Source organism: Panthera leo, chromosome D1 (assembly GCF_018350215.1).
Source record: "Panthera leo isolate Ple1 chromosome D1, P.leo_Ple1_pat1.1, whole genome shotgun sequence".
Taxonomy (NCBI): Eukaryota; Metazoa; Chordata; class Mammalia; order Carnivora; family Felidae; genus Panthera; species Panthera leo.
In genome coordinates this window covers 108,347,601-108,368,330 of record NC_056688.1, presented here as the reverse complement: position 1 = coordinate 108,368,330, position 20,730 = coordinate 108,347,601, and the positions used below count along the sequence as shown (strand labels likewise).

The 20,730-nt window shown below is 46.0% G+C and overlaps 1 protein-coding gene across 2 annotated transcripts; it reads right to left on the bottom strand.

Moving 5' to 3' along the window:
- Positions 1-9,313: 9,313 nt before the first annotated feature.
- Positions 9,314-13,784, bottom strand: LOC122200853 (putative ubiquitin-like protein FUBI-like protein ENSP00000310146). 2 transcript variants are annotated; one of them, XM_042906628.1, is made up of 4 exons: positions 13,462-13,784; positions 13,212-13,356; positions 11,222-12,808; positions 9,314-10,966 (listed from the first exon to the last, which is right to left on the bottom strand). In XM_042906628.1, exons 1-4 carry the CDS (start codon positions 13,651-13,653, stop codon positions 10,752-10,754), a joined length of 2,139 nt encoding a protein of 712 aa, XP_042762562.1. In that variant the 5' UTR covers positions 13,654-13,784; the 3' UTR covers positions 9,314-10,751. The 2 variants fall into 2 exon arrangements, with proteins under 2 accessions (XP_042762562.1, XP_042762563.1); XM_042906629.1 differs by lacking the exon at positions 9,314-10,966 and having other exon boundaries at positions 12,650-12,854.
- Positions 13,785-20,730: the final 6,946 nt, after the last annotated feature.

Here is a 20,730-nt window from a genome sequence, read left to right as displayed (position 1 = left end):
AGAGACTTGCCTTGGTGCAATCCAGAGACCTGATTCAGATTTTAATGGTTTTATACACACTCATTTGTATGTGCGTTGTGTAACACTGTGTAATTGATGTCATGTGTACATTTATGTAACCACCATCACCATCAAAATACAGAACTGTTCCATCATTACAGAGATCCTATCAGATGCACCCTTGTCCCTAACCCCTGGCAACTACTAAATCTGTTCTCCATCTCTATAATTTTGTCATTTCATGAGTGATATATAAAGGGAGTCATCAAGTATGTAACTTTTTGAGATTAGCTTTTTTTTTTTTTTCATCAGCATAATTGCTTTGAGATCCATTCAAGATGTTCTGTTCCTTTTTAGTGCTGAGTAATATTCCAGGGTGTGGCCACACCATTCATTCATCGAAACACACTGAAATTATTTCCAAATATTGGCTATTACAAATAAGCTGCTATGAACATTCACGCACATATTCTGAGTAGACATATGTTTTCACTTCTCTGGAATAAGTGCCCAGGAGTGTGATTGCTGGGTTGCATGATAAGCGTATGTTTAGGTCAACAGAAACTGCCAGATAGTTTTCCAGAGTAGCTAAACCATTTATATTTTCACCAACAATGCACAAGAAATGCAGTTTCTTTCTATCCTCCTCAGCATTTGGTATTGTCGCCATTTTTACTTCAGCTGTTTGAACAGGTATGCAGTTACCACTGATCATGTAACTGATTTTCTACCTTGGTCTCAGGGGGCTGGTTTCTCTACCCCTCTATAGAGAGACTATACATCTATTTGTCCCTATTCATTAGGGCATAATGAGCCCTTGACAAGTGTTATAACTGGTCACTATCCCTGTATGAGACACTCACGCTAATGGGACAAGGGAAGACACACAGAAGTAGACCCTTCCTGGAGAGCAGCACGTCACAGGGTGAAGGTCAGCAGTTTTCTAGTTCTTCCCCATCCTCCAGAGGTCACTATCCTGTGTCTTTGTGCAGTTCCTCTGAAAGGTTTGTAGTGTTCTTCACCCTTTGGCTTCTAGGCTGACTTTGCCACCCGGTGGTATAAATTTAGGGGTTCTCTTCTGGCTTTCAAGGATTTCTTTTTTTTTTTTTTTTTTAATTGAAGTTTAGTTGACATACAATATTATATTAGTTTCAGGTGTACAACATAGTGACTTGGCAATTTTATACAATTCTCAGTGCTCACTGTGATGTGTAGTCACTATCTCTCACCATTAGTGTTATTACAATGTTATTGAGTATATTCCTCATGCTGTATTTTTTCATCTCTGTGACTTTTTTTTTTTTTTTTTTTTTTTTTTTTGAGAGAGAGAGAGAGAGAGAGAGTGAGGGGCAGAGTGAGAGGGAGAGAGAATGCGGAGTCTGGAGCAGGGCTCGAGCTCACCTGATGCGGAGCTAGAACTCACCAATTGTGAGATGGTGACCTGAGCCAAAGTCGGATGCCTAGCCAACTGAGCCACCCAGGCGCCCCTGGCTTTCAGGATTTCAAGAGGCATGTGTGGTTTGCAGACGTGTTAGGATCATCTTATATTGAGCTGCAGAGTGTCGTCCACGGATATCTAGCTGATTGTACAAGACTGACTTGAAATGAGAGGCAGGTATCTATGAAAGATGGTCAAGGGTATCTCACAGGGCCCAGTGCTGGGTGGGAATCAGTTCTTTTCTCTAGAAACAGAACTGGGTCTTCTTAGACACGGGCTCTGTCTGGAGTCAGGTATTGGTATAGAGTTCACTGTTGGCCTGGGTGCCCCCAACTCAGGGTGAATGAAAAGCCACTCGGAAGTGTTTGAGGGGGACAGCAACACATTCTCCAGGGCTCGAAGGAATAGCTAGACGGAATATGAGCTCAGACCATCACCTCTAATAATAGAGATCACAGCAGGAGACCACCTGTGACTCTGAAGGACAAGATAATTCTATTTAAGGTTGTAGGATCAGTGATCCCATAATTCCAAGAAGGGTGTGGATGCTGAGCCCCTTCTCAGATTCTAGAAACATGCAGGCTCTAATTCTGTCTATTGTCAGAAGCCTGCAGCAACATTTAAACTGATAAACTCAAGACACAGGCATAGTGACTTCATAAAGAGTTTTGAGAATTTGTTATACACTCTGGATACAAGTCCTTTATTAGATATTTGATTTGTAAGTATTTTCTCCTAGTCTGTGGCTTGTCTTTTTCTTCTCTTAACAATGTTTTACAAACAGTAGAAGTGTTGATTTTGATGAAGTCCAAATGGTCATTTTTTTCTTTCATGGATTGTGTTTTTGTTGTCATTTAAAAATTTTTTTTTTATTTTTTAAAATGTTTATTTTTGAGAGAGAGAGAGAGAAAGAGAGACAGAGACAAAGTGTGAGTAGGGGAAGGGGAGAGAGAGAGGGGGAGACACAGAATCTGAAGCAGGCTCCAGGCTCTGAGCGGTCAGCACAGAGCCCAACGCAGGGCTCGAATTCACGAACCGCGAGATCATGACCTGAGCTGAAGTTGGACGCTTAACCAAGCGAGCCACCCAGTCACCCGTTTTTGTTGTCATTTCTAAGAGATCTTTGCCTACTCCAAGACCACAGAGATTTTTCTCTTGAATTTTCTTCTAGTAGTTTTATAGCTTTAAGTTGTACACTTAGGTCTATGATCCATTTTGAGTTAATTTTGGTACAAGATGAGATGTTTGGACTGAAGTTCGTATTTTTGCATATGGATGTCTACTTGTTCCAGCATTACTTGTTGGAAAAACTGTTGCTTCTCCACTGAATTGCCTTTGCACTTTTGTCAAATATCAATTAACTATATATGTGTGGGTATATTTTCTAGACTCCCTATTCTGTTTCATTGATGTATCTGTCCCTGTTTACACTAACATCACACGGCCTGGATTGATCTAACCTTCTAAGTCTTGGTTGTGTAAGTCAGGTAGTTCAAGTCTTCTAGCTTTATGATTTTCCAAAGTTGTTTTTGACTCTTCTAGGTCCTTTGCGTTTTCACATGAATTTTTGAATTAGCTTGTCAATCTTTATTTAAAAGCCTGGGATTTGGGCTGGTATTGCACTGAATCTACAGTTCACTTGGGAAAGACTGACATCTTCACAATATTGAGTTCGTCATACCTCATCTCAATATTGAGACAGTATATCTTCATTTTTTAAATTCCTTAATTTCTCTCAATAATTTTTTATTATTTTCAGAGTAAAGGTCTTGCCATTTTTCAAATTCATCCCTAGCTATTTCACTATTTATTTATTTACTTACTTATTTATTAAAGTGTATTTAAAAAGTTTTTTAAATATTTATTTTTGAGAGAGGGAGAGACAGAGTGTGAGTGGGGGAGAGGCAGACAAAGAGGGAAGGAGAGAGAGTCCAAAGCAGACTTCAGTCTCCGAGCTGTCAGCACAGAGCCCAACTTGGGGCTTGAACTCACAGACTGTGAGATCATGACCTGAGCTGAAGTCAGACACTTAACCAACTGAGCCACCGAGGCACCCCTTTAAAAGTGTATTTTTAAGTACTCTCTACACCCAATGTGGGGCTCAAAGTCATGACCCCGAGATCAAGAGTCACGTGCTCTAACAACTGAGCCAGCCAGGCACCCTGGAAATTAAAAATTTTAAAAGACAATACCATTTGCAATAGCACTTAAAAAATGAAATAGTTAAGGTGCCTGGCTGGCTTAGTTGGGAAAGCATGTGACTCTTGATCTTGGGGTTGTGAGTTCAAGCCCTGTGCTGGATGTAGAGATTACTTAAATTAAAAAAAAAATAAATACAATAAAATTTCCAATGGTTCATTGACAGTATATAGAAATACTATGATTTCTGTGTATGGATTTTATATCCTGCAACCTTGACTTAGTTAGAAGGCGCCCTGGTCTTTTTTTTAATATAGACGTTTAGTGTATAAATGTCCCTCTAAGTACTGCTTACCTGCATCCCATAAATTTCCATATGTTGTGTTTTTTTATTCTCATTTGGTTCAGGATACTTTCTAATTTCCCTTTTGATTCCTTCTCTGATCTATGGGGTATTTTAAAGTATGTTATTTAGGGGCATCTGGCTGGCTCAGCTGGTATAGCATGAGACTCTTGATCTCGGGATTGTGAGTTCAAGCCCCACATTGGGCTTAAAGCCTACTTTAAAAAAATAATAAAGTATGTTATTTAGTTCCCAAATATTTGGGGATTTTCCAGAGATCTTTGTGTTCTAATTTAATTCCATTGTTGTCAAAGAATATACTTTCTATGTTTTGACTCCTTTCACATTTATTGAGACTTGTTTTATGGCCTAAAAATGGTCTATCTTGGTAAATTTTCTGTCCTAGAAAAAGTTTATGCTGCTGTTGTTGGGTGGAGTGTTCTATAAATGTCAGTTAGGTCCAAAAAATATCAATTGAGTCAAGTGGGTTGATAGTAATGTTCACATCTTCTGTATCTTGACTGATTTTCAGTTTACTTGTTTTATCAATTATTGTTCTATTCGATATTGAAATTTATGATGGTTACTTGACTATGCCTATTTCTCCTTGCAGGTCTGCTGGTTTTTGTTTTGTGTATATTTGAAGCTCTATTATTAGATGTATAAGCATTTAGGAAGGTTCTGTCCTCTTTATGAATTGACCCCTTTATCATTATGAAATGACCCAGTTTATCCCTGGTAATATTCTTTGTTTTGAAACCTAACTTGTCTGGTATTAAAAAAAAATTTTTTTAATATTTATTTTTTCATTAAAAATTTTTTTAATGTTTATTTTTGACAGGGAGAGAGAGAATGAGTGGGAGAGGGGCAGAGGGAGAGGGAGACACAGAATCTGAAACAGGCTCCAGGCTCTGAGCTGTCAGCACAGAGCCCAACGCGGGGCTCGAACTCACGGACAGTGAAATCATGACCTGAGCTGAAGTCAGATGCTCAACTGACTGAGCCACCCAGGCACCCCGATTTTTAATATTTATTTTTGAGAGAGAAAGAGAGAGGGGTGGGGGGGAGAATGGGAGAGGGGCAGAGAGAAAGGGAGACAGAATCTGAAGCAGGCTCCAGGCTCTGAGCTGTCATCACAGAGCCTGATGTGGGGCTTGAACTCACAAATGACAAGATCATGACCTGAGCTGAAGTTGGATGCTTAACCGACTGAGCCACCCAGGCACGCCTAACTTGTCCGGTATTATTAGAGCCACTGCAGCATCTTTTGTTGTTGTTGTTATTGTTAGTGTATCTTTTCCCATTCCTTTACTTTTAACCTATTTGTTTCTTAAAAGTATGGTTCTTATAGGCAGTATATGGTCGGGTATTGATTTTTTCATCCATCACATTTAATTGGAGTGTTAGGACCATTTCATTTAATGTTGATAGTATTTTGCTGCTTGTTTTCTATTTGTCCCCTCTATTGTTTCCCTTATCCTCTTTATTGTATTCTTCTAGATTGTTTTTATGATTCCGTTTTGTCTCCTTTTTTGGCTTATTAGCTATAACTCTTTGTCATGTCATTTTGGTGGTTGTCTTAGGGTTTACAGTATACATCTTAAACTTATCACAGACATTATATCACAGAATGTATAAGAACCCTACAATACTATGCTTCTATTTTGCCCCACTCTGCCTTTGTGCTATAATTTTCATATATTTTATTTATACATTTGTTATAATACATTACATTATTGTAGTATGTATTATTTTGCCTTAAACAGCCAATTATCTTATAAAGAGATTTAAACAATAAGAAAAAAAGCTTTTTAGGGGCACCTGGGCGGCTTAGTCAGTTAAGCGTCCACCTCCTGATTTCAGTTCAGGTCCTGATCCCATGATTTGGGAGTCTGGGCCCCACACTGGGCTCTGTGCTGACAGCACAGAACCTGCTTGGAATTCTCTCTCTCTCCCTCTCCCTCTCAAAATAAATCAACCTTTTTAAAAATGTTTATTTCTTTTTGAGAGAAAGAGAGTATGAGCAGAGAAGGGGCAGAGAGAGGGAGACAGAGGATCTGAAACAGGCTCTGCACCATCAACACAGAGCCCAATGCGGGGCTCGAATTCATGAACCATGAGATCATGACCTGAGCTGAGGTTGGACACTTAACCAACTGAGGCACCCAGGCGCCCCTAGATCTTATTTTCAAACGGTACCCTCAAGATCCCTCCCCACCACTCCAGAAAACACTCAGGCATCCACAGGGAAGAGAGACGTTTGCTTTCAAAACTATACAAAGTTGAAAAGGTTGAAAATACACAATTAGAAAGGTAATTCAAAAGCAGGTTTGAAAACACAGAGTCAGAATAAACAAGGGAAAATGAAACTGAAGGGAGAACTGGATATACATTTGAAAGGAAAGGAAGTCACTGTATTGTTCAGAAGGACAAGGAGAACTATGACATAAATCTGTAAAGCATTCACGATTTAAGGGAATAAAATACCTAGGAGCCTTTCTGTTAGTGTGGTACTTTTTAGACTGAATTGGGCCCCTGTCCCTGATCCCCAAGTTTATGTGTTGAAGTCTTAATCCTCAGTACCTAAGAATGCCACTGTATTTGGAGGTAAGTTCTTTAAAGGGGTGACTAAGTTAAAATGAAGCCATTAGGATGAGGCCCTAGTCTAACATGACTTATGAGAAGTGGAAGCATTGCCAGGAATGGCCATGTAAAGACGCATCAAGAGGGCAGCATCTGCAAGCCAAAGAGAGAGGCCTCAGAATATACACCGGCCAATACCTTTTCTTGAACTTCCAGTCTCTAGAACTGTGAGAAAATAAACTTCTGTTATTTAAGCCACCCAGTCTGTGGTGTTTTGTGATGGCGGCCGGAGCAAGCTGATACAAGGATATAAAGTTCTATTAATTTTATGGTTTGTTGCTGGATCCAGGGGGGCCTGAAGATGGAGGTTACCTCTGGTCTTTTGAGCAGACTTAGTGTGGCCATTTCCTGGCAATGGGAAGCTAGTTAATTTCTCTGTACTTTGTGTTTTTCATCTCTAACACTGAACCTAATAATACCTGTACAGCAGCCAGCACCGGGCACATAGAAGGTGATCAATAAACACCAGGTTATTTCCACTTTCTCACAGACTATATTTTATCCAGTATCTTATAATAACCCCTGTATTTATACTGCATTTTTTAAAAGTATATTTATTTATTTTGAGAAAGGACGAGAGTGAGAGCGAGCGCAAATGGGGGAGACAGACAGGGACAGGGAGACAGAGAATCCCAAGCAGGATCTGCGCTGTCAGCATGGAGCCTGATGTGGGGCCTGATCTCATGAACCGTGAGATCATGACCTGAGCTGAAATCGAGAGTCTGACATTTAACCAACTGAACCACCCAGGCGCTCCTATACTGCATCTTAACTGTATTTATACAATGTATTTCTCATATTTTTTTTCTAATAGGCAAGGCAGAGATTAGTATTCACAATTTACAAACTAAAAGACTAAGGACAAGTCCAGAGAGTTGCAGGAGGTTACACAGTGAGGCTGTGATAAAGTCAGGAGACAGGCCAGATAGCCCTATGGGTGTTTGTGGCCTCTCTGCATTTGACTTCATTGCCAACTGGTGAAATGTACCAGTTGTCTGTCCTACACTTAATGGTCACTACAATTGTGCCTTTTTGAACTGTTTGCTTTTTAAAAAAAATTGTTTTTTGGGGGGGGGGGTGTAGAGAGATGGAGCATGAGCAAGGGAGGGGCAGAGAGAGAGGGAGACACAGATCCAAAGCAGGCTCCAGTCTCTGTGCTATCAGCACAGAGTGTGATACGGGGCTCGAATCCACAGACCGTGAGATCATGACCTGAACCAAAGTCGGACGCTTAACCAACTGGGCCACCCAGGAGCTCCATGAACTCTGTTTTTTAATAATTTTTCTGTTTCCCTCTTTTGGGTGAGGCAGTCAACTGCCCACCTACAGGAGGCCTGCTATCCCATGGCAATTTCTTGTTTTAGTGGCTCTGATCCTAGAAATCAGACCCTACTTGATACCAATGTATATAAAACAGAAATCAGTAAGCTCTGAGGACTCCAGGAGCTATGTTCTTAAATCTTATGCTATTGATTGTAACTGCTCAGAGGCCTTCAGGGCTCCCTTCTGGGGTGTGGGAGGCTAGCTGCTGGTTATGTAGTACCCTGCCCGCCTGCCCGATCCCAGCGACACAATCTCACCAACAGCTGTGGCACAGCCAGTGCCTATTGAATAAATGGTCTAGTGGTTTTGGAACTGTCATATTTGACGTTGCCACCAAAGGGCTCTCCCCAAGGTCGCCAGGGATTCCAGTCTCTAAACCCAGTGGACAATTTCCAGTGTGGACAATTTTCAAAAACCAAGGATAGTTCCAAGCTTTCTAGCCGGAGCTGCACGAATGACAGAATTGCTACCAACTGCAGTAGGTGTAGATTTGGAGGAAAGACCAGCAGCTCCGTTTTGGACTTAGGAAAGAGAGGTCTGGCTGGAGGTGAGAATTTGGGAGTTAAGAGCATATTAATACTAATTTAAAGCCAGGAGACCCAGGGAATGTGCACCAACAGAAGAAATATAATTGGAGAAGAACCCCTGAGGAGCTTCAATGTTTAGAATTTGGGAGGTGAACGAGAACCATAAAGGAGGCTGAGAGTCACCAGTGTGGTGAGAGGAAAGCAAAGGAAATGTCAGAGGAGGGAGACATGGGCTGTGTTAGATTCTGTTGTTAACTACCTTGAGACCGCTGTGCCGGAGAGGTCATCTATAGCCCCGAGAGCCCCCAGGCTACACGGGGGTCTCTGGCTGCCTTGTGAATGAGCCATCATGAACACGTGGCCCAGGTGAGCCTTCAGGTTGACTATAGCCACCACAGACATCTGACTGCAACCACACTGGCCTCTCCGTAGGCCTTTTCACAACACGGCAGCTGACTTTCGTGGAGAAGTCATGAGAAATAGGGATCCTCTAGCCTCAGGAAAGCCTTCAGATGACTGCAGGTACAGCTGACAATTTGACTACAACGTTTTAAGAGACACTGAGCTGATGGGGTGTCTGGGTGGCTCAGTTGGTTAAGTGTCCAACTCTTGATTTCGGCTCAGGTCATGATTATCTCATGGTTCATGGGTTCCAGCCCCACATCAGGCTCTGTGCTGTCAGCATGGAGCCTGCTTGGGATTCTCTCTTTGTCCCTCTCCTGCTTATGCTCTCTGTCTCTCTAAATAAATAAATAAATAAATAAACAAACAAACAAACATTAAAAAAAAGAGAGAGAAACCACCCAGCTAAGCTACTCCTAGATTCCTGACCTACAGAAACCAGTGAGATAATGAATATTTATTGTTTTAAGCCACTACACTTTGAAGTAACTTGAATGTGGTTAACAGATAACTGATACGTGTGGCAACAGCCTCATTTTATGGGTGAAGAAGGTAAAGCTCGGGGGACAAGGTGACCGGCTCAAGATCATGGAATGAACGAACGACAGAACCAGCTTGCACCCAGAGTAGGATCTTGCACATGGTATGTTCTTGACGAATATTTGTTGCATTGGCCCAATCATTTTCTTCTGCTGTCAAGTTAGGTTATAGTTGAAGTACAACAGTGATGAGTTACAACCAATTATTATAAACATAAAAACAGTCTGCATGATTGATTAAATGCTACGGGGCCTGGAGACATCTCCTCTCCATCTAGTGACATGCTGACTCAGGGAAAGGCGAAGGCTTGAGTACATGCACATTTGTCTTCCTTGTTGCCAGAATCCAAACATGCTCATTTTGGGGGAACCCCAAGAGAGCTAAGAAATAGGGCCTGTGCCAGTCAGGGTCCAATCGGAAGAAGCCACACGATAATTTAAACCACGATTTAACATAAAAGTTATGGATTGTCTTGTAAGAATTCTAAAGAAATACCAGGGATAAGGGCCAGCTGCTAACTATCTCAGGGGCTGAGTAGAGGCCCAGGGAAGAGGCTCCCAACTGGAGGGCTGAAATCCAGCCCATGTTGGATACATCCAGATATACAGAATAGATACAGAAGAAACACAGAGAAATTGTTGCAGTGCCACACTGGCAGAATTTGCTGGAAATCTCCCCTTTAGGGTACTGGGGAAGGCTGTTCATGGTGAAGTGTCTCAGCAGAAAGATTGCATCATACAACTGCCTGTAGGGATAAGCCAGGCGATGCTGCTGACTGCGGGCCCTGCAGGACACTGGTGCTGGAGACATCAGCTGCACTGCAGGAGTCCGCCAAGTGAGCAAACCAGGAAGGAAAACTCCTTCCTTTTGAAACGTGTCTCCAGTGCCCTCCACTGACAAAGCTTAACATCAGGCCTGCTGTCAGAGGAAAGATATTTAAAGGGCCCAGATCCATTTTTAGAGAGCAGACAACAAAGAATGAATTTGGAGCGGAGAAGCAAGTAATTGATAAGTAGCACAACCTGGCTCAAAGATGCGTAAGAAGTCTACAGCTCAGGCATTTTGCTCGAGGCAGCAAGTGACGGTTTTTCCCTGGCTTGAGACAAGTAGGAAAACAAACACGAAGTATGGCAACCAGCTCCATCAGGCCGAAGTCTCAAACTAAAGTTGGGTAGCCAAGTAAGTTAGACAAGCGTAACAGGCCCGAGTATATGAAAAATCAAATGCCAAGGGAAAAACAAACAGCCTAAACTTTTTTTTTTTTTTGCAATCGAACCACACTGCAAGTGTGTAACATATAAAGTTCATAATACCGGGTGTTTCAGAGACAAAATTAAAAACATACGTGTTGAAAAACGGAAATCTTTTAATTATGAAAATCTTTGTTCATAATCTGTTATCCCTTTGATTTGGAACCAGAAACCTGACACCTTTTTTTCTGCACCAAGATGTCAATGTCTGGTCTCATATTTCGAGTCGCAATGTGGAGAACTGAGTGTAATCCTGTATCCTTTAATTGGGAGCGAAACTTAGTTTTACTCAATTTCATAACAGAAAACAGCTGTTCACAGACGTAGGTGCTTCCGAACATGGACAGAATTTTTGCACAATGTTTTCTTTTTTTTTTTTTTTTTTAAATTTTTTTTTTTTTCAACGTTTTTTATTTATTTTTGGGACAGAGAGAGACAGAGCATGAACGGGGGAGGAGCAGAGAGAGAGGGAGACACAGAATCAGAAACAGGCTCCAGGCTCCGAGCCATCAGCCCAGAGCCTGACATGGGGCTCGAACTCACAGACCGCGAGATCATGACCTGGCTGAAGTCGGACGCTTTAACCGACTGCGCCACCCAGGCGCCCCTGCACAATGTTTTCTATATTTGGGGTAACTCTTGCTGAGGTATTTGTAGAATTCTGGTATTCCAATGTCATCATATTTAGTTTTTAATACCGTATTACACTGCAGTTCAATAACTTCCATTTGTAATTCTTCATTAACGCGGTCGATGTTAATTGAGAAAGGTGAGCTAAACAGTACGAGTTCATTTTCATAATGTTTGAAATCAAAGAACCTTTTTTGGAATTCCATCTTTAACTCCACAATTTGGGGGATGTAGATTAAGCCATCACGTTCGTTTCTGGAAACTGATTTCAGTGTAGGAAAGTGAGCCAGATTATGTGCAGCCAAATGAGCTTCCCAGAGACTCAATTTTGCGAGGAAAGAGCAAACTGAATCATACGTTTGTGTCACTACTTGTGAACGTCTCTGAAGGGAGATATTCAAAGTGTTCAGATGGTTTGTAATGTCAACTAAAAAGGCCAGGTCTCTGATCCAGTCTTCACTGGTGAGCTGGGGAAGGGGTTTGCCCTTGGAAGACATGAACAAGTCTATCTCTTTTATCAGTTCAAAAAATCTCTTCAGCACCATGCCACGACTAAGCCACCTTACCTTTGTATAGTAAAGGAGATTCCCGTATTGGGCATTCAGTTCCTCAAGCAAAGCCCCGAACTGCCTGTGGTTGGAGCCACGGGTGCGTATCCAGTCTACTGTGTTAATCACTACATCCATGACATGTTCTAGCTTTAACTTTTTAGTACAGAACGATTCCTGGTGAATAATGCAGTGGATAGATTTAAGCTCTGCATCCTTGAAGAGCATTTTGACCTTGGACTTAAGTTTTGCAACAAGTCCAGTGTGATCACAGACCATCGCAGGAGCACCATCTGTGGTTACACTTACTAGTTTTGACCAGTCAACATTGAACTTTTCAAGACTTTTCTCAACATACAAAAATAGGTCGTCCTCAGATGCTGCGTCTGTCATGGGCACCATGTCCAAAAGTTCTTCAGTGATGTCAAAATTCTCATCAACACCCCGGATAAATATAATCAACTGGCTCGTATTATTTATGTATGTGCTCTCATCAACTGCAATAGAAAATGTCACAAATGATTTCACTTTTTCTCGCAACTTGTCCTGTAGGTTCTCAGCCAGATCTTTTACTCGCTGAGCAACAGTGTTTCCAGTTAGACTTATGTTGGCAAATGCTGGTTTCTGCTCTGGACACAGGATTTCCGCAGCACTCAAGAGACAGTCTTTTATAAACTCACCATCTGTAAAAGGTTTTGATGCGCGGGCAATTTTCTCACTTATGACATAACTGCATTTCACGGCAGCATCACTTAGTTTATTTGTATTTGATGACAGATGCTGAAGAAAGTTTAGTCCTTTCTTTAGTTCATTAAGTTTCTCATCACGCATCTCTTCCGTATACCGGTCAAAGTGCTTACTATGGTTTGTCTCGTAATGGCGTCTTAAGTTGTATTCTTTTGACACAGACAAAGTCTGGTTACATATTAAACACACAGGGCTATTCTTAACTTCCACAAAGAAATACGCTCGTTCCCACTTTTCTTGAAACGTGCGATGCTCTCGATCCATCTTTCGTTTTCCCACTTTTGACAGAGAAACGGGTACAAAAACAGAGTTCACTTTTCTTTACTGTAAGAGAAACACCACCACAAGCCTGAAGATAAAATGGTGACTGACATTGGTTCCGAGGAGTGGAGGAGGGAGGAATGGAACCTGCAGCAAACTGTAAAGCCTTCCAAAGGGCACGGCCACGACTCAGCCGGGGCAGATTGTTAGTATGTGGGAACACAGGCCCCCCTGCCACCAGATCTACCCAATCGCTGAAGCAAAGCCAGATACTGTATTTTAACACAAAATCGGCCGACTTTTAGACACGGTAAATTAAGGCAAAATATGCTAGACACTGCGAAAGGCAAACCAAGTGAGTAAGTGTAAGGATCATAAAGAACCCCATGGTACCTTTCGGCCTCTTGCAGCCCGACTCACCTCCTAGCATTCGGCCAACCACTTCCAGGGTTGCCAGGGCTTCTACCCCACACTGACCCAGGGTGGCTTCATCCTGCAGGGGAGAACCTGCCAGAAGCACGACTTTGTCTTCAGTGGTGAGGCCCTCCAGGAAGGCCACATGAGCCTAGGGAAGAAAGGGAGGGTCAAGAGTGTTCTCCGGGGAAGTCACAGGAAGCCAGGCACAGGGCACATGGGTTAGGGAAGCTCAGGGATACACTATCACCTTTACCTTGATCTGGGCAACTGTCTCCAGGCCGGTCACTTCAAGAGTGTGCAGCTCCCGGGCACGGACAAACAGCTGCATGTCCGTGACTTGGCGACAGAGAAGAGTGAGGTCAGCAGCTGGGAGACTCGGGAAGAGGGGTTGTGGGGGTCCAGGACAGTTCGTGGGGCAGAAGAACACTAGTGGGCGGGACAGCATCCTTGGGGAATCGCCGGGCAGAGCTAACCAGAGCCCGCAGTGGGGGCACGCACAGGGGCGAAAGGTTAGACCTCCCCCGACCCCGAGCCCAGGTCCCGCTTCCCCGTTCCCCTAAGCCTTGCTGCCCTCGGTCCCTCAAGTATCACGTTTCCGTTCCACCCGGATCTTACCTGGGACCGAGCCTCGCGCCGCCGTAACCGTGGAAACGGAATCCAGAGGCTACAGAGCGAAGGCGCGAAGACACCCGCCACTAGGGGCGCGTTGCGTCACTGCCCCGCGCCTCCTCTGGCCTCGCCCCCGCGCCCTTCGCCACGCCCCCCGCGGTCCGCGCACGCGCGGGCACCCTCCAGGGCGGGCAAAGGCTCTCGGAGGCGGCGCCAAGATGGCGGCCCCCGTCCTCAGGCTCTTTTGGCAGAGCTGGAAAGCGGGCTGTCTGCTGCTTTTGGGATGCGGCAGGTGATGGGAGCCGCTTAGCCCAACACTCACACGGAAGTCCAGCCATTTCTCGGGACCTCGGAGCAACGAGTAGCCCGCTAGAACCTCGGTTTTCTCCTTCGAGGTGGACATCTGTTTTAAGCACAGATAGGGTGAGGGTGCAGAGAAAGAGAGGAGGTAGCAAAGAGTGCGCAGGACAGGGGCGCCTGGCTGGCTGAGTCAGAGGAGCGAGTGACCCTTGATCTTGAGGTTGTCAACTCGAGCCCCATGTTGGGTGTAGAGATTACTTAAAAATAAAATCTTCGAAAAAATGCGTAGAGGGACAGAACGACCACGGGGCTTCGGGTGTGGCCATGGTCCCTGATGGCCTCAACTACAAGGAGCAGCATGTTTAGTTCGGCTCCCTCTTTTCATTTAGACTGGGGGCAGGAGGCAGACTGAGTGGGACGCCCAGGAACTGTGGGTCCCAGAGGGCCTTCAGCCCACCCCCACCTTGGCAGCCCCTTTCCGTTGTAACCCTCAGACCTAATCTAGCACCGGGGTATTGTGTTGGAAAGAAATACTCCACGAGGCTCCTTATGGCAGAATAGTTATGTCATAGATTGTAGGGGAAAACAAAAACAAAAACAAAAACCTAGGCCTGAATCCCAGCTCACATTTTACCCTGAGGGTCTAACTCTTCTGTGAAGCTGGGCAACAATAATTACTCTCTAGAAGGGTTGCAGGAAATAGGTACAACTCTCACTTAGCATGGTGTTGGGTATGCCTGCATAAAACTAAAACCAGGAAAAACGTGTATCAGAAAGACTTTTAAATGTTGAAAACCTTTTATCTTGGCCTGGTATAATGGTTCAGACTTTGGAGCCAGACTGAATTCAGATCGCATTTCCGTGGCTTACAATCTCTATGATCATCAGCAAGTCACGTAACCTGTACCTCAGCTTTCTCATCTGAGAATGGAAATAATAGAACCTACTCCTATGAGAATTGAGTAAGTCAATGTATTTATAAGGCATTTGGAACAGTATCTGGCACAGAATAAGTAAAACATTATTGTTAATAAATAAAAACAGAGATATACCATGTTGAGTTTAGACTTGCGATCCAAGCGTTTTTTCGTAATTCTTCAAACACAACTCACTTGAGCCTCACACATGGGAGAAGCAGACACATCAGAGGCCAGCCCTTTTCCAGTCTTGTAACCCATTAGTCTGGGTTCCTGGCCTTGGCTTCTGCTTTGCTCCCTGCCTGGAATGTTCTCCTTTCTTCTATCCATCCTTGGAAGCCAGTCGCTAAGTTGGTTGTTTCTTTGCTTCAGACACAGACCCGGGAGCTGACTAATCACTCTACCATGGTGGAGTCTGGTTGAGTGCTAGTCTCTGGAGATCCTGCTACCCCCAGAAGTATCCCAAAGCCCCCAAAGCATGCACAATGTTTCATCTTGAGTGGCTGGCACCGTGGCCCTTGGTGTCTGTGGAAAAGCCCACTCCCGCATCCCATGGTCGGCCCGCCTTCATCTGGGGTTTGCCTGGTGGACAGGACCCATGGGGAAATTCCCCAGGGCTGACATCTGACTCAGGTCCTCAGTAGTGGCCAGAAGTAGAGCCCTCTGTCTCCAAACACTATTGGATGCCTTACAGAGCTTTCCCAGATGGGAAAAAAATGAAGCGCAGAGAAGACCCAAGTGCTTGGATTCCCCCAGTAGGCCTGTGTTCTTGGCCTTGCATCCCTATCTCATCGCTACCTGAGGTTTCTAATTCAAGAACATGTGGCATCACAAGAACATAGGCTTGGGAGTCGATGGATCTAGGTTTAATTTTGGCCCTGTCCACTGTGGGTGTCAGTCTCTCCCAACCTCAGTTTCAGCAGGATAGAGATACTACATCTGACCTCAGAGGGCTGTTAGGATAAAATGAAGGTGCACATAAATCACTCAGAACTCTGTTCCTTTGTTCCAGAAATTTATCTGAGTCTTCCCGGCCTAAAGAAGGGAGAGATCGTTCTCAGAGAGTCACCTAAAACCCCACAGCAGCTGTGGGCTTGGTTTCATTTATACATTCATTTCTTCCTTCATTCCACAGACACTTACTGAGCACAACTCAAGCAGGAGACAAGTGCCAGGCCCTGTGCCCGACACTGAGGTGTCAGGGTGAACAGTTTGTCCTGGCTGTAAACTTATGGAAAAGGGAGGCTCTTGACCTGGAGTCTGGAGGTGGCTTGGCCATTTGGTGCTGCCCGTCTGTAGACGCTGAGAAAACAGGTGCTCAGCTTTGGGGAGATGAAGCCTAGGGAGAATTGGCTTATCATCCGTATTCTTTGCAACTCCCCCCCTCCCCCCACCTCACCCAACCTGCCCTACTCTGTAAGGTGTTTCCCGACGCACATCACCTACCTTATGTACGAGCACTACCCACAGCAACCTCCAGATGAGAAGAGGGGAGACATCTAGTCAGTGGGTAGATGGGTCAGACTTCTGGTCTCTTGCCTTTTCAGGGCTAAGGGGGTGGGGGCCCAGAAGGCTGAACTGCTCTCTCTGTCCTATAGAGGGATGAGGCACCCGGCTAGGATTGACTGACCTCCTTCCTTCTGGACATGGAGAGTTTCCCTCCGGTGGTACCGGGTTTGATGCCCATCACCTAGACCAGCCAGGTGATGGAGGATCGTGCTGACCAAGGGCAGCTACATCTTGGCTCCTAGAGAAGGGCTTCTGACGTTTGGCCAAGCAGCCCGCGTGACAGTGTTCCCTGCATTACGGACAAGCTCTCGAGGTGGTGGAAGAAGCAGGGCCTCAGAGCTGGGGAGAGGTGCTGGCACTGTGAGGCAGGCAGCACAGTGGCTGGAATCCTTGGGACCAGTCCCTGCCCTGAAAGGGGGAGGCATGGGAGTTTGCAGAGGTTGCCAGCAGTGGAGGAGGGAAGACAGGGCCAGAACAGCTACATACCTTCAAGGACCTTCAAGGAGGGAAGACCCACCAGGAGTAGTCAGGCAAGGGATGGCATGGCTGATGGCCCCCGTGTGGTTCCTATCCTGACACAACTCAAGCAGGAGGCAAATTTAGGCTCTGGAAATGGGCATGGTGCCGGGAGGGGGTGAGCCTCAAACCTCTCCTTCGTAGGCCACTTTGTCCTTGCGATCTCACTCCTGTAAGTGCCGCTGAGCCCCCGCCTCGTGCGAGGCTGAGCAGAACTGACCCAGAGATGGGCATGAAGGACAGTCCTGCCGCCCCCGCCCCGCCCCCGTGTGGGAGCCGCCTCCTAGTCCCTTCAGATTCCCTTTCTCCAGCCCAGTACAGCAACCGGGAGTGGCTTCCCAGGGCCTTTGGGCTGGTGCGTGATGCAGGGAGGATGGGGGGCACAATTCCAGGGGACCCGGGGAAAGCACATCCCCCTTTCTTGGCTACTCTGGCCTCCACTCAGGTCCAGGTCAAGTGTGGCCTTCCAGCTGGGTGAAGCTCTAAGGAGGGTGTCCTTTTTTCTTGTCTTCGTCTCCCAAGGTCGAAGGGACAAGCCACCCAAGCGCTGAAGGGGGACCTTGCAGGCAAGAAGGTGCTGGCCCTTCAGCTCCCCACCCCCTGCCTACAGTGTTATTTGGACATAAAAAAGAAAGAAGCATTGACACATGCTACAGCATCGATGAACCCTGAAAACACGCCAAGTGGAGGAAGTCAGACCCCAAAGGACAATTTTTATTTTATTTATTATTTACTTTTATTAATGAAAAGAAGAAGTTACTTTATTTTTCTTTCTTTCATTAAGATTTAAGGGTCTTTGGGGGGCACGTGGGTGGCTCAGTCGATTGAGCGTCCAACTTCGGTTCAGATCATGATCTCACAGTTTGTGAGTTCTAGCCCCGCAGCAGGCAGGTGTCAGCGCAGAGCCTGCTTCGGACGCTCTGTCCCCCTTCCTCTGTGCCCCTCCCCTACCTCTTGAAAATAAATAAAATATTTTAAAAATATATATAAGGGGTTTTTTTTCTTTAAAAAAATTTTTAACTCCAGGGGCACCTGCGTGGCTCAGTCACTTGAGTGTCTGACTTAGGCTCAGATCATGATCTTGCAGTTCCAGAGTTCAAGCCCCACATCGGGCTTGCTGCTGTCAGTGCACAGTCTGCTTTGGATCCTCTGTTCCCCTCTCTCTGCCCCTGTCCTGCTCATGCTCTCTCTCTCTCTCTCTCAAAAATAAACATTTAAAAAAAACCCAAAACTCTCCTGCCTTAAAAAAAAGAATATAAAAATTTAACTCCAGCATAGTTAACATACAGTGTTGCCTTAGTTTCCTGGGACAATTATTTTAGATTCTATTTACATGAAATATCTAGAATTGGCAGATTCATAGAAACAGAAAGTAGGGTAGAGGTCACCAGGGGCTGTGGGGGAGGGGAAATGGGAGTAACTAATGGATGTGGCTTGTCGGGGGCTATGAAAGAGATTTGGAAATAGTGGTGATGGTTGCACAACTTTGTGAATGTCATTAATGCCATCGAATTAAAGACTTAAAACTGGTTAAATGGCAGGTTTTACATTGTGCGTGTGTGTGTCCCCAATAAAAATTTTTTAAACATTTAAAAAAGGCCACAAAGCCAAGCAAAATGCCTCCTGGTCAAATTCAGCCTCCACGATGAAATCTGACACAGGACCTGGAGGCAGGAGAGGCTGGGGGTGAGGGGGGAGTCTGGGATCCACAGGGTCAGAAGGATGAAGAACCAGCGGAGAATGGAAGAAGGGGAAACTGAGGCTTGAAGTTGCCTCCAGCTGCCCACATGGTCTGTACCAATCAGACACCAAGCCCCATCTTAACACTCTCCCCGCCTCTGTCCTCACTGTCCCTACCTCGTCCAGTCCTCCTCATCCTGCACTGGCTTCCTCCGCTTTGACCTTTGGTCTGTCTTTCATTGGCCTGGGTGGTGACCCTTCTAGAACCCGGATCTGATCATGTGTCTCTTCTGCTTAAAATTCATCTGCAGCTCCCCACTGCCTCCGCTCAGCCTTGCAGGCAAAGCTGTTCCCAGCTGATTCCAGCCTGCTTTTCCTGCTTTACAGTCGTCTCGTTCCCAAGTTCCGAGTTCCTTTACGTCCATAGCCATTTTTGAATACTTTCCATGTGGCAATTCATAAATGTTATTCCTAGTTTTCCCCACAACCCTGCAAGGTAGGTACCATTGACTCAGTTTTAGAGATGGGGAAACTGAGTCTCAAACAGCCTAGGTCACACTCAGGTCCATGCTCTTTGAGACATGTTGGCTCCTCTCTGTCATTTCTTCCCGGCCTCCCCGCCTTTGCTTATGCGCGAGCATAAGCCTGTCAGCCCCTAGCAGCTGGTTGATCATGTCCAAGGACTAAAGGTCCCAAGGCTTCTTCTGACTCATGTGGTGGCCGCACTTCAGATAGACAGGCACCTTGGTGGACATTGTGACCTTAGTGCCAGGCCTGGCTGCTAAGGATGCACACAGGCCACCCGCCAAGACCACAGCTTCCTGCTGCCTCCTCTCACCACCTCAGCCAGAAACACCAGATCCACAGGGCAATTTTCTGTCACCAAAATTTGCTAAGAGGTTGAGGGATTGCAGACGATGACAAAGCGGCCATCAGTCTCCTTTAGGAGGACCCAAGCCAAGGTCCCTTATTTTTTCTTTTTTTGTATTAACTAAACTCTACCCCCAACATGGGGCTAGAACTCATGGCCCTTAGATCAAGAGTCACATGCTCCGCTGACTGAGCCAGCCAGGCTTCCTGGAAGTCCCTTAAAAGAGGTTTTGTCAGGGTGCCTGGCTGGCTCAGTTGGTTGAGCGTCGGACTCTTGATCTTGACTCAGGTCATGATCTCAAGGTTCAGGGGATCGAGCCCCAAATCAGGCTCTGCACTGATGGCGTGACCATGGGCTGGGCTGGAGACAAGGCAGCCATCGGCACTGGGGCCAGTGAAATGGATTGTGATCCTCTGACCTCTTTCTGGGATGCGGGGAAGGGATGGGGAGGCTGACAAAGCTGGAGAGAGGCAGAGGCAGCCGCTGCTGGGGCTTGCGTGGAGCTTGCTCAGGATCACAGCACACTGTCCCTGTTGGGTCCCAGGCAGGAGGCGGGGCGGTGGTGGGGGTGGGGTGTCTCCTGGGATCCATCCAGGTCCCAGGAGCCTGGAGAGTGCAGTCTCAGATCCCTCGGTGCCCATTCTGGCCCCTCCCGCCCCATTTCCTGCCCCAGGGCCTGTGTGTGCGTTGGCCCTGCCTTCTTCTCCCCCAGGGCCACCCCACACCCTGACCTGCCAGCCCAGAACTCCTCACCCCCTCAGCCTTCCCAGAAGAGCCATCCTGGTCCTCGGAGGTGGAGGGCGGTGGTGAGTTGGTCCTGGGAGCCTCAGATGGAGGAGACCAGGTGGGGAGCACACACACCCTCGGCCTTGGGGTTCACAGCTCCCAAGCTCTCCTCTTCTTCTGGAAGGATTGGTTCAGATGGGGCTAGTTCATCTACATACGGCCCAAGGGAGGGGGAGAGCCCTTGAGAGCCCAGCCCCGGGTCCTCCAAGGGGGCGATGGAGGAGACCGTGGAGGGGAGCACTCCTGGGGGAGGCCCTGGGTGCTTCAGCCCAACGTCTCTCCTCAGGACCACGGAGGGCAAGGGCCCGGAATGGGGAGCAGGAAGGAAGCAGAG

Bases quoted from the DNA above. Each gene is read 5' to 3' on its own strand.
- LOC122200853 (XM_042906628.1), bottom strand. From the start codon at position 13,653: ATGCTGTCCCGCCCACTAGTGTTCTTCTGCCCCACGAACTGTCCTGGA. The intron at 13,357-13,461 runs GTAAAGGTGATA...TTTCTTCCCTAG, and splicing joins AGACAGTTGCCCAGATCAAG to GCTCATGTGGCCTTCCTGGA. The intron at 10,967-11,221 runs ATTGTGCAGGGG...AAAAAAGAAAAC, and splicing joins TTACCCCAAATATAGAAAAC to ATTGTGCAAAAATTCTGTCC.